Source organism: Procambarus clarkii, chromosome 18 (assembly GCF_040958095.1).
Source record: "Procambarus clarkii isolate CNS0578487 chromosome 18, FALCON_Pclarkii_2.0, whole genome shotgun sequence".
Classification (NCBI taxonomy): Eukaryota; Metazoa; Arthropoda; class Malacostraca; order Decapoda; family Cambaridae; genus Procambarus; species Procambarus clarkii.
In genome coordinates, this window is record NC_091167.1 from 27953207 (window position 1) to 27966906 (window position 13700).

Consider the following 13700-nt stretch of genomic DNA (forward strand, 5'->3'; position numbering starts at 1 on the left):
GCACAACGGGGGAGGTCGTGCCACGCACAACGGGGGAGGTCGTGCCACGCACAACGAAGGAGGTCGTGCCACGCACAACGGGGGAGGTCGTGCCACGCACAACGGGGGAGGTCGTGCCACGCACAACGAAGGAGGTCGTGCCACGCACAACGGGGGAGGTCGTGCCACGCACAACGAAGGAGGTCGTGCCACGCACAACGGGGGAGGTCGTGCCACGCACAACGAAGGAGGTCGTGCCACGCACAACGGGGGAGGTCGTGCCACGCACAACGGGGGAGGTCGTGCCACGCACAACGGGGGAGGTCGTGCCACGCACAACGGGGGAGGTCGTGCCACGCACAACGGGGAGGTCGTGCCACGCACAACGGGGAGGTCGTGCCACGCACAACGGGGGGGGGGTCGTGCCACGCACAACGGGGGGGGTCGTGCCAAGCACAATGGGGGGGGGTCGTGCCACGCACAACGGGGGGTCGTGCCACGCACAACGGGGAGGTCGTGCCACGCACAACGGGGGGTCGTGCCACGCACAACGGGGAAATCGTGCCACGCACAACGGGGAGGTCGTGCCACGCACAACGGGGAGGTCGTGCCACGCACAACGGGGGGGGGGGGGTCGTGCCACGCACAACGGGGGGGGGGTCGTGCCACGCACAACGGGGGGTCGTGCCACGCACAACGAAGGGGTCGTGCCACGCACAACGAAGGGGTCGTGCCACGCACAACGGGAAGGTCGTGCCACGCACAACGGGGAGGTCGTGCCACGCACAACGGGGGGGTCGTGCCACGCACAACGAGGAGGTCGTGCCACGCACAACGGGGAGGTCGTGCCACGCACAACGGGGAGGTCGTGCCACGCACAACAGGGGGGTCATGCCACGCACAACGGGGGGTCGTGCCACGCACAACGGGGGGGGTCATGCCACGCACAACGGGGAGGTCGTCCCAAGCACAACGGGGAGGTCGTGCCACGCACAACGTGGGGGGTCATGCCACGCACAACGGAGGATCGTGCCACGCACAACGGGGAGGTCGTGCCACGCACAACGTGGGGGGTCATGCCACGCACAACGGAGGGTCGTGCCACGCACAACGGGGGGGTCGTGCCACGCACAACGGGGAGGTCGTGCCACGCACAACGGGGAGGTCGTGCCACGCACAACGGGGAGGTCGTGCCACGCACAACGGGGAGGTCGTGCCACGCACAACGGGGAGGTCGTGCCACGCACAACGGGGAGGTCGTGTCACACACAACGGGGAGGTCGTGTCACGCACAACGTGCCAAATATAATCATTTAAATAGTCTAAACAAGGCAATTCCAGTTATAATTAATAACATCGTTTTAGGATAATATTCGTTAGCGGGTGACGATTGTGGTTTTCTCGATGCTGCAGATTTAATTTTTGCTTCGATGAACTACAATTTTTGTTGAGACTCTTTGAGAGTTGCTGTGAGTCTAGCTGCCTCTTGCTGACCCCGCTCCGTAATGTGAACCTTGTGTTACTGACACGCATCTTCAAGCTTCAGACACTGTTCACCAATAGTCTCTAACAACCTGATGTCCTTTTTAAGCGCTTCCATTTCTTCTTGTTTCCGTTCATTATCGAGTTGACAGGCAAGTGTTCGTGTCTGAATTGCACTTAAGGTGACCTCGGCCTGGTGAAGTGATTGTCTCACGTGCCTCAGCTCTGAATTAAGAAGTCCCTCTTCTATTTTATGAGATGTTTTCGTACGCAACATATCAGCAGATATACTTGTATATCTTGACCAGATTTCCTTCTTTTCACTCTAGCACTTAATTTCTCTCACTTAATACTCTTTTATCAATTTATCTTTTATCAACATTTGTTTGTAAACAAATTTATATTATTTATTCTTGCGGTTATATTAGTCTTTCCAATAGTCACTTAAATTCAAAGCGTTTCTAAACTCGGTTTCGACAGAGTTGTGTTTTTGTTTGACACCTTCGAGCTCTGAGTGGAGAAGTGCGTGTTCCTCATGTTTTTGTTAGAGTTGAGCTTCAACAGCGTCGCACGTGTTAATTACGTGATCTTTGTGCTCTACACCTTCCCTCTTCATTAATGCTTCTCCTTGCGAGTGATCTTCGCTCTCATCCTCACCAACAGTTTCCATATCATTACTACTGCGTTTGGAGAGTGAATGTGAAGCTTATAGTTGCTCACGAAGCTGGGCGTTCTCTGTCTCTTTGGCAGCGACGGTTTTTCTCAATCTTGCAATATTCCGGCGGAGAATTAGGTTTTCATTCGTCACCTCATTGTGCAACTCATGCTTTTCGTCTGCGATACTTCTCATGTCTTCTAAATCAACGATAAGTTTCTGGTGCTTGTTATGCAGCCTTTTGTGCTGCTTTTGCTTCTCCTCGACAATTTGTCTCATATTTTCCACATGAGCAATAAGCTCATGGTGCTCCTTGTGCAGTTGCTCGTGTTGCTTGTGTTTCTCCTCAAGCTCACCTTTAACATGGGTAAATTATTGATGGGCGTGGTCTCTCTAACTGACCATAGCAGTCAGCTCGTTCTTCCCGCGTTCATGTAACGCATAATAGTTACGATACAGATCCCTGTATTACGCCCTGAGGCCCTCTACTTAGTCTTTACATTTCCCTTCCTCCGATTGCGCTTGTAGTAAATCTTTGTACAATTTATTTGCCCTAATATTGGCAGATTCAATTTTTGCCTTGAGTGGCATGTAGATATTTTTACTCGTCTCGCGAAAGCGTGCGCAGCTGTCGAAATGCTTCTGAAGGTCTTTAAGCTCTGCCTGGAGCGCACCGATGTCTTTGCTTTCATGTTCCTGCAGTGTGGTTCTACATTTTTGGAACTCCCAATAGTAATAGTCACGATCGTCTTGCAGGTCCTCCACCTTCGAGGTCATCTCCGCAGTATTGTCTCGTAGTTCCTCATACTTTTTCACCAACTTTGCATTTTCCTTCATTTTTTTCTACGTAATTATTTTCTAATTTTTTAATTTTTATTTTATTTGGTCATTTTCTGACGAAAATTTTTCTATGGTTTCGGACGATAAATTGAGATGACGTTTTGTGTCATCGTTGGATTCAGTGAGAGTCGTTAAGGCCAGTTAATGACCTGACACCTCCTGACCATGGTCCCGGTGAACACCTGACACCTCCTGACCATGGTCCCGGTGAACACCTGACACCTCCTGACCATGGTCCCTGTGAACACCTGACACCTCCTGACCATGGTCCCTGTGAACACCTGACACCTCCTGACCATGGTCCCTGTGAACACCTGACACCTCCTGACCATGGTCCTTGTTAAGACCTGACACCTCCTGACCATGGTCCCTGTGAACACCTGACACCTCCTGACCATGGTCCCTGTGAACACCTGACACCTCCTGACCATGGTCCCTGTGAACACCTGACACCTCCTGACCATGGTCCTTGTTAAGACCTGACACCTCCTGACCATGGTCCCTGTGAACACCTGACACCTCCTGACCATGGTCCCTGTGAACACCTGACACCTCCTGACCATGGTCCCTGTGAACACCTGACACCTCCTGACCATGGTCCCTGTGAACACCTGACACCTCCTGACCATGGTCCCTGTGAACACCTGACACCTCCTGACCATGGTCCCTGTGAACACCTGACACCTCCTGATCAAGGTGTCTGGGAACACCTTAGGGGTAGATCTCACACCTGGTGATCTTGGACCCGGGGTAGATCTCACATCTCCTAGCTGACCGCTGTATGTGTTAAGACCTGACACCTAGCTGGCCACGGTCCCGGTGAAGGCCTGGAGCTTCAGGGGTCTGGTCCACTGGGGCACCTGGTGCCTGGTCCTGGGAGAGAGCTGGTGCCTGGTCCTGGGAGAGAGCTGGTGCCTGGTCCTGGGAGAGAGCTGGTGCCTGGTCCTGGGAGAGTGCTGGTGCCTGGTCCTGGGAGAGTGCTGGTGCCTGGTCGTGGGAGAGAGCTGGTGCCTGGTCCTGGGAGAGAGCTGGTGCCTGGTCGTGGGAGAGAGCTGGTGCCTGGTCGTGGGAGAGAGCTGGTGCCTGGTCGTGGGAGAGTGCTGGTGCCTGGTCCTCGGAGAGAGCTGGTGCCTGGTCGTGGGAGAGAGCTAGTGCCTGGGAGAGTCCTGGTGTCTGGTCGTGGTAGAGAGCTGGTGCCTGGTCGTGGTAGAGAGCTAGTGCCTGGGAGAGTCCTGGTGCCTGGTCCTGGGAGAGTCCTGGTGCCTGGTCGTGGGAGAGTCCTGGTGCCTGGTCCTGGGAGAAACCTGGCTAACCTGAACCACACAACACCAAGAGAATCTTTACAGACCAAATTATACTTTTCATTTGCATAATTATTAAATAAATTGTATAATTTTGTTTTACTATTGATAATCATTTCATTACTGCTGTTGATTTTGTCGTGAAAGTGGGATGATGCATCATAATGACCCCAGGTGATAAACACATCAGGTGTGTAGCAGGTGATAAACACATCAGGTGTGTATCAGGGAATAAACACACCAGGTGTGTAGCAGGTGATAAACACACCAGGTGTGTAGCAGGTGATATACACACCAGGTGTGTAGCAGGTGATAAACACACCAGGTGTGTAGCAGGTGATAAACACACCAGGTGTGTAGCAGGTGATAAACACACCAGGTGTGTAGCAGGTGATAAACACACCAGGTGTGTAGCAGGTGATAAATACACCAGGTGTGTAGCAGGTGATAAACACACCAGGTGTGTAGCAGGGAATAAACACACCAGGTGTGTAGCAGGTGATAAACACACCAGGTGTGTAGCAGGGAATAAACACACCAGGTGTGTAGCAGGTGATAAACACACCCGGTGTGTACCTGGGGGTACACACATCAGGTGTGTACCTGGGGATAAAAGTACACCAGGTGTGTACCTGGGGATAATAGTACACCAGGTGTGTACCTGGGGATAATAGTACACCAGGTGTGTACCTGGGGATAAACCTACACCAGGTGTGTACCTTGAGATAAACTTACACCAGGTGTGCACCTGGGGATAAAGTTACACCAGGTGTGCACCTTGGGATAAACTTACACAAGGTGTGCACCTGGGGATAAACTTACACCAGGTGTGTACCTGGGAATAAACTTACACCAGGTGTGCACCTGGGGATAAACTTACACCAGGTGTGCACCTGGGGATAAACTTACTCCAGGTGTGCACCTGGGGATAAACTTACACTAGGAGTGCACCTGGGGGATAAACTTACAACAGGTGTGCACCTGTGGGATAAACTTACACCAGGTGTGCACCTGGGGGATAAACTTACACCAGGTGTGCACCTGGGGGATAAACTTACACCAGGTGTGCACCTGGGGGATAAACTTACACTGAGTGTGCACCTGGGGATAAACTTACACCAGGTGTGTACCTGGGGATAAACTTACACCAGGTGTGTACCTGGGGATAAACTTACACCAGGTGTGAACCTGGAGATAAAAGTACACCAGGTGTGTACCTGGGGGTAAAAGTACACCAGGTGTGTACCTGGGGATAAAAGTACACCAGGTGTGTACCTGGGGATAAAAGTACACCAGGTGTGTACCTGGGGATAAAAGTACACCAGGTGTGTACCTGGGGCTAAACTTACACCAGGTGTGCACCTGGGGATAAATTTACACCAGGTGTGCACCTGGGGATAAACTTACACCAGGTGTGTACCTGGGAATAAACTTACACCAGGTGTGCACCTTGGGATAAACTTACACCAGGTGTGCACCTGGGGATAAACTTACAGCAGGTGTGCACCTGGGGATAAACTTACACTAGGAGTGCACCTGGGGGATAAACTTACAACAGGTGTGCACCTGTGGGATAAACTAACACCAGGTGTGCACCTGGTGGATAAACTTACACCAGGTGTGCACCTGGAGGATAAACTTACACCAGGTGTGCACCTGGGGGATAAACTTACACCAGGTGTGCACCTGGGGATAAACTTACACCAGGTGTGCACCTGGGGGATAAACTTACACCAGGTGTGAACCTGGGGATAAAAGTACACCATGTGTGTACCTGGGGGTATAAGTACACCAGGTGTGTACTTGGGGATAAAAGTACACCAGGTGTGTACCTGGGGATAAAAGTACACCAGGTGTGTACCTGGGGATAAAGGTACACCAGGTGTGTACCTGGGGACAAAAGTACAGCAGGTGTGCACCTTGGGATAAAAGTACACCAGGTGTGCACCTTGGGATAAAAGTACACCAGCTGTGTACCTGGGGATAAAAGTACACCAGGTGTGCACCTTGGGATAAAAGTACACCAGGTGTGCACCTGGGGATAAAAGTACACCAGCTGTGTACCTGGGGATAAAAGTACACCAGGTGTGCACCTTGGGATAAAAGTACACCAGGTGTGCATCTTGGGATAAAAGTACACCAGGTGTGCACCTGGAGATAAAAGTTCACCAGGTGTGTACCTGGGGATAAAAGTACACCAGGTGTGTACCTGGGGATAAAAGTACACCAGGTGTGCACCTTGGGATAAAAGTACACCAGGTGTGCACCTTGGGATAAAAGTACACCAGGTGTGCACCTTGGGATAAAAGTACACCAGGTGTGCACCTGGGGATAAAAGTACACCAGGTGTGCACCTGGGGATAAAAGTACTCAGGAGACAACTCCATAGTCTCCTGACACTGATGGATGCCTATTACTATTACTATTACTACTATTACCACCATTTTCTCTTAATTGCCTCTTTCCTTCACAATAATATTGCTTCAAATGAAAAAAGTATCTCTGTGAAGGAAAAAAAAAATAAGCAGAAGAGAAATGTAGTAAAGTTAAGATGCAGAAGCTGAACGTGGTCGTGCCACGCACAACGAGGGAGGTCAAGCCACGCACAACGGGGGAGGTCGTGCCACGCACAACGGGGGAGGTCGTGCCACGCACAACGGGGGAGGTCGTGCCACGCACAACGAAGGAGGTCGTGCCACGCACAACGGAGGAGGTCGTGCCACGCACAACGGGGGAGGTCGTGCCACGCACAACGGGGGAGGTCGTGCCACGCACAACGGGGGAGGTCGTGCCACGCACAACGGGGGAGGTCGTGCCACGCACAACGGGGGAGGTCGTGCCACGCACAACGAAGGAGGTCGTGCCACGCACAACGGGGGAGGTCGTGCCACGCACAACGGGGGAGGTCGTGCCACGCACAACGAAGGAGGTCGTGCCACGCACAACGGGGGAGGTCGTGCCACGCACAACGAAGGAGGTCGTGCCACGCACAACGGGGGAGGTCATGCCACGCACAACGGGGGAGGTCGTGCCACGCACAACGGGGGAGGTCGTGCCACGCACAACGGGGGAGGTCGTGCCACGCACAACGGGGGAGGTCGTGCCACGCACAACGGGGGAGGTCGTGCCACGCACAACGGGGGAGGTCGTGCCACGCACAACGGGGAGGTCGTGCCACGCACAACGGGGAGGTCGTGCCACGCACAACGGGGGGGGGGGGTCGTGCCACGCACAACGGGGGGGTCGTGCCACGCACAATGGGGGGGGGGGGTCGTGCCACGCACAACGGGGGGTCGTGCCACGTACAACGAAGGGGTCGTGCCACGCACAACGGGGGGTCGTGCCACGCACAACGGGGAGGTCGTGCCACGCACAACGGAGGTCGTGCCACGCACAACGGGGAAATCGTGCCACGCATAACGGGGAGGTCGTGCCACGCACAACGGGGAGGTCGTGCCACGCACAACGGGGAGGTCGTGCCACGCACAACGGGGAGGTCGTGCCACGCACAACGGGGAGGTCGTGCCACGCACAACGAAGGGGTCGTGCCACGCACAACGGGAAGGTCGTGCCACGCACAACGGGGAGGTCGTGCCACGCACAACGGGGGGGTCGTGCCACGCACAACGAGGTCGTGCCACGCACAACGGGGAGGTCGTGCCACGCACAACGGGGAGGTCGTGCCACGCACAACAGGGGGGTCATGCCACGCACAACGGGGGGTCGTGCCACGCACAACGGGGGGGGTCATGCCACGCACAACGGGGAGGTCGTCCCAAGCACAACGGGGAGGTCGTGCCACGCACAACGGGGAGGTCGTGCCACGCACAACGTGGGGGGTCATGCCACGCACAACGGAGGATCGTGCCACGCACAACGGGGAGGTCGTGCCACGCACAACGTGGGGGGTCATGCCACGCACAACGGAGGGTCGTGCCACGCACAACGGGGGGGTCATGCCACGCACAACGGGGAGGTCGTGCCACGCACAACGGGGAGGTCGTGCCACGCACAACGGGGAGGTCGTGCCACACACAACGGGGAGGTCGTGTCACGCACAACGTGCCAAATATAATCATTTAAATAGTCTAAACAAGGCAATTCCAGTTATAATTAATAACATCGTTTTAGGATAATATTCGTTAGCGGGTGACGATTGTGGTTTTCTCGATGCTGCAGATTTAATTTTTGCTTCGATGAACTACAATTTTTGTTGAGACTCTTTGAGAGTTGCTGTGAGTCTAGCTGTCTCTTGCTGACCCCGCTCCGTAATGTGAACCTTGTGTTACTGACACGCGTCTTCAAGCTTCAGACACTGTTCACCAATAGTCTCTAACAACCTGATGTCCTTTTTAAGCGCTTCCATTTCTTCTTGTTTCCGTTCATTATCGAGTTAACAGGCAAGTGTTCGTGTCTGAATTGCACTTAAGGTGACCTCGGCCTGGTGAAGTGATTGTCTCACGTGCCTCAGCTCTGAATTAAGAAGTCCCTCTTCTATTTTATGAGATGTTTTCGTACGCAACATATCAGCAGATATACTTGTATATCTTGACCAGATTTCCTTCTTTTCACTCTAGCACTTAATTTCTCTCACTTAATACTCTTTTATCAATTTATCTTTTATCAACATTTGTTTGTAAACAAATTTATATTATTTATTCTTGCGGTTATATTAGTCTTTCCAATAGTCACTTAAATTCAAAGCGTTTCTAAACTCGGTTTCGACAGAGTTGTGTTTTTGTTTGACACCTTCGAGCTCTGAGTGGAGAAGTGCGTGTTCCTCATGTTTTTGTTAGAGTTGAGCTTCAACAGCGTCGCACGTGTTAATCACGTGATCTTTGTGCTCTACACCTTCCCTCTTCATTAATGCTTCTCCTTGCGAGTGATCTTCGCTCTCATCCTCACCAACAGTTTCCATATCATTACTACTGCGTTTGGAGAGTGAATGTGAAGCTTATAGTTGCTCACGAAGCTGGGCGTTCTCTGTCTCTTTGGCAGCGACGGTTTTTCTCAATCTTGCAATATTCCGGCGGAGAATTAGGTTTTCATTCGTCACCTCATTGTGCAACTCATGCTTTTCGTCTGCGATACTTCTCATGTCTTCTAAATCAACGATAAGTTTCTGGTGCTTGTTATGCAGCCTTTTGTGCTGCTTTTGCTTCTCCTCGACAATTTGTCTCATATTTTCCACATGAGCAATAAGCTCATGGTGCTCCTTGTGCAGTTGCTCGTGTTGCTTGTGTTTCTCCTCAAGCTCACCTTTAACATGGGTAAATTATTGATGGGCGTGGTCTCTCTAACTGACCATAGCAGTCAGCTCGTTCTTCCCGCGTTCATGTAACGCATAATAGTTACGATACAGATCCCTGTATTACGCCCTGAGGCCCTCTACTTAGTCTTTACATTTCCCTTCCTCCGATTGCGCTTGTAGTAAATCTTTGTACAATTTATTTGCCCTAATATTGGCAGATTCAATTTTTGCCTTGAGTGGCATGTAGATATTTTTACTCGTCTCGCGAAAGCGTGCGCAGCTGTCGAAATGCTTCTGAAGGTCTTTAAGCTCTGCCTGGAGCGCACCGATGTCTTTGCTTTCATGTTCCTGCAGTGTGGTTCTACATTTTTGGAACTCCCAATAGTAATAGTCACGATCGTCTTGCAGGTCCTCCACTTTCGAGGTCATCTCCGCAGTATTGTCTCGTAGTTCCTCATACTTTTTCACCAACTTTGCATTTTCCTTCATTTTTTTCTACGTAATTATTTTCTAATTTTTTAATTTTTATTTTATTTGGTCATTTTCTGACGAAAATTTTTCTATGGTTTCGGACGATAAATTGAGATGACGTTTTGTGTCATCGTTGGATTCAGTGAGAGTCGTTAAGGCCAGTTAATGACCTGACACCTCCTGACCATGGTCCTTGTTAAGACCTGACACCTCCTGACCATGGTCCCGGTGAACACCTGACACCTCCTGACCATGGTCCCTGTGAACACCTGACACCTCCTGACCATGGTCCCTGTGAACACCTGACACCTCCTGACCATGGTCCCTGTGAACACCTGACACCTCCTGACCATGGTCCTTGTTAAGACCTGACACCTCCTGACCATGGTCCCTGTGAACACCTGACACCTCCTGACCATGGTCCCTGTGAACACCTGACACCTCCTGACCATGGTCCCTGTGAACACCTGACACCTCCTGACCATGGTCCCTGTGAACACCTGACACCTCCTGACCATGGTCCCTGTGAACACCTGACACCTCCTGACCATGGTCCCTGTGAACACCTGACACCTCCTGATCAAGGTGTCTGGGAACACCTTAGGGGTAGATCTCACACCTGGTGATCTTGGACCCGGGGTAGATCTCACATCTCCTAGCTGACCGCTGTATGTGTTAAGACCTGACACCTAGCTGGCCACGGTCCCGGTGAAGGCCTGGAGCTTCAGGGGTCTGGTCCACTGGGGCACCTGGTGCCTGGTCCTGGGAGAGAGATGGTGCCTGGTCCTGGGAGAGAGCTGGTGCCTGGTCCTGGGAGAGAGCTGGTGCCTGGTCCTGGGAGAGTGATGGTGCCTGGTCCTGGGAGAGTGCTGGTGCCTGGTCGTGGGAGAGAGCTGGTGCCTGGTCGTGGGAGAGAGCTGGTGCCTGGTCGTGGGAGAGAGCTGGTGCCTGGTCGTGGGAGAGTGCTGGTGCCTGGTCCTCGGAGAGAGCTGGTGCCTGGTCGTGGGAGAGAGCTAGTGCCTGGGAGAGTCCTGGTGTCTGGTCGTGGTAGAGAGCTGGTGCCTGGGAGAGTCCTGGTGCCTGGTCCTGGGAGAGTCCTGGTGCCTGGTCGTGGGAGAGTCCTGGTGCCTGGTCCTGGGAGAAACCTGGCTAACCTGAACCACACAACACCAAGAGAATCTTTACAGACCAAATTATACTTTTCATTTGCATAATTATTAAATAAATTGTATAATTTTGTTTTACTATTGATAATCATTTCATTACTGCTGTTGATTTTGTCGTGAAAGTGGGATGATGCATCATAATGACCCCAGGTGATAAACACATCAGGTGTGTAGCAGGTGATAAACACATCAGGTGTGTATCAGGGAATAAACACACCAGGTGTGTAGCAGGTGATAAACACACCAGGTGTGTAGCAGGTGATATACACACCAGGTGTGTAGCAGGTGATAAACACACCAGGTGTGTAGCAGGTGATAAACACACCAGGTGTGTAGCAGGTGATAAACACACCAGGTGTGTAGCAGGTGATAAACACACCCGGTGTGTACCTGGGGGTACACACATCAGGTGTGTACCTGGGGATAAAAGTACACCAGGTGTGTACCTGGGGATAATAGTACACCAGGTGTGTACCTGGGGATAATAGTACACCAGGTGTGTACCTGGGGATAAACCTACACCAGGTGTGTACCTTGAGATAAACTTACACCAGGTGTGCACCTGGGGATAAAGTTACACCAGGTGTGCACCTTGGGATAAACTTACACAAGGTGTGCACCTGGGGATAAACTTACACCAGGTGTGTACCTGGGAATAAACTTACACCAGGTGTGCACCTGGGGATAAACTTACACCAGGTGTGCACCTGGGGATAAACTTACTCCAGGTGTGCACCTGGGGATAAACTTACACTAGGAGTGCACCTGGGGGATAAACTTACAACAGGTGTGCACCTGTGGGATAAACTTACACCAGGTGTGCACCTGGGGGATAAACTTACACCAGGTGTGCACCTGGGGGATAAACTTACACCAGGTGTGCACCTGGGGGATAAACTTACACTGAGTGTGCACCTGGGGATAAACTTACACCAGGTGTGTACCTGGGGATAAACTTACACCAGGTGTGTACCTGGGGATAAACTTACACCAGGTGTGAACCTGGAGATAAAAGTACACCAGGTGTGTACCTGGGGGTAAAAGTACACCAGGTGTGTACCTGGGGATAAAAGTACACCAGGTGTGTACCTGGGGCTAAACTTACACCAGGTGTGCACCTGGGGATAAATTTACACCAGGTGTGCACCTGGGGATAAACTTACACCAGGTGTGTACCTGGGAATAAACTTACACCAGGTGTGCACCTTGGGATAAACTTACACCAGGTGTGCACCTGGGGATAAACTTACAGCAGGTGTGCACCTGGGGATAAACTTACACTAGGAGTGCACCTGGGGGATAAACTTACAACAGGTGTGCACCTGTGGGATAAACTAACACCAGGTGTGCACCTGGTGGATAAACTTACACCAGGTGTGCACCTGGAGGATAAACTTACACCAGGTGTGCACCTGGGGGATAAACTTACACCAGGTGTGCACCTGGGGATAAACTTACACCAGGTGTGCACCTGGGGGATAAACTTACACCAGGTGTGAACCTGGGGATAAAAGTACACCAGGTGTGTACCTGGGGGTATAAGTACACCAGGTGTGTACTTGGGGATAAAAGTACACCAGGTGTGTACCTGGGGATAAAAGTACACCAGGTGTGTACCTGGGGATAAAGGTACACCAGGTGTGTACCTGGGGACAAAAGTACACCAGGTGTGCACCTTGGGATAAAAGTACACCAGGTGTGCACCTTGGGATAAAAGTACACCAGCTGTGTACCTGGGGATAAAAGTACACCAGGTGTGCACCTTGGGATAAAAGTACACCAGGTGTGCACCTGGGGATAAAAGTACACCAGCTGTGTACCTGGGGATAAAAGTACACCAGGTGTGCACCTTGGGATAAAAGTACACCAGGTGTGCATCTTGGGATAAAAGTACACCAGGTGTGCACCTGGAGATAAAAGTTCACCAGGTGTGTACCTGGGGATAAAAGTACACCAGGTGTGTACCTGGGGATAAAAGTACACCAGGTGTGCACCTTGGGATAAAAGTACACCAGGTGTGCACCTTGGGATAAAAGTACACCAGGTGTGCACCTGGGGATAAAAGTACACCAGGTGTGCACCTGGGGATAAAAGTACTCAGGAGACAACTCCATAGTCTCCTGACACTGATGGATGCCTATTACTATTACTACTATTACCACCATTTTCTCTTAATTGCCTCTTTCCTTCACAATAATATTGCTTCAAATGAAAAAAGTATCTCTGTGAAGGAAAAAAAAATAAGCAGAAGAGAAATGTAGTAAAGTTACGATGCAGAAGCTGAACGTGGTCGTGCCACGCACAACGGGGGAGGTCATGCCACGCACAACGGGGGAGGTCGTGCCACGCACAACGGGGGAGGTCGTGCCACGCACAACGGGGGAGGTCGTGCCACGCACAACGGGGGAGGTCGTGCCACGCACAACGAAGGGAGGTCGTGCCACGCACAACGGAGGAGGTCGTGCCACGCACAACGGGGGAGGTCGTGCCACGCACAACGGGGGAGGTCGTGCCACGCACAACGGGGGAGGTCGTGCCACGCACAACGGGGGAGG

The 13700-nt window shown here is 52.0% G+C and overlaps 2 protein-coding genes and 2 long non-coding RNA genes across 4 annotated transcripts in view; 1 reads left to right on the forward strand and 3 right to left on the reverse strand.

The window, feature by feature from the left end:
* LOC138365849 (WD repeat-containing protein 86-like) overlaps window positions 1-13700 on the reverse strand; it is an 83010-nt gene that overhangs the window by 15203 nt on the left and 54107 nt on the right. The gene's annotated exons all lie outside the window — the stretch shown is intronic.
* Window positions 1414-4354, reverse strand: LOC138365841 (uncharacterized). Its single transcript, XR_011229045.1, has 3 exons — window positions 3601-4354; window positions 3271-3435; window positions 1414-3105 (listed from the first exon to the last, which is right to left on the reverse strand). It is a non-coding gene; the product is annotated as an uncharacterized lncRNA (long non-coding RNA).
* LOC138365843 (proteoglycan 4-like) lies at window positions 6794-10256 on the forward strand. The gene is made up of 2 exons (XM_069326419.1): window positions 6794-7753; window positions 8234-10256. The coding sequence occupies exons 1-2, from the start codon at window positions 6809-6811 to the stop codon at window positions 8330-8332; spliced, it is 1044 nt and encodes a 347-aa protein (XP_069182520.1). The 5' UTR covers window positions 6794-6808; the 3' UTR covers window positions 8333-10256.
* On the reverse strand, window positions 9531-11218 carry LOC138365844 (uncharacterized). Its single transcript, XR_011229046.1, has 2 exons — window positions 10513-11218; window positions 9531-10347 (listed from the first exon to the last, which is right to left on the reverse strand). It is a non-coding gene; the product is annotated as an uncharacterized lncRNA (long non-coding RNA).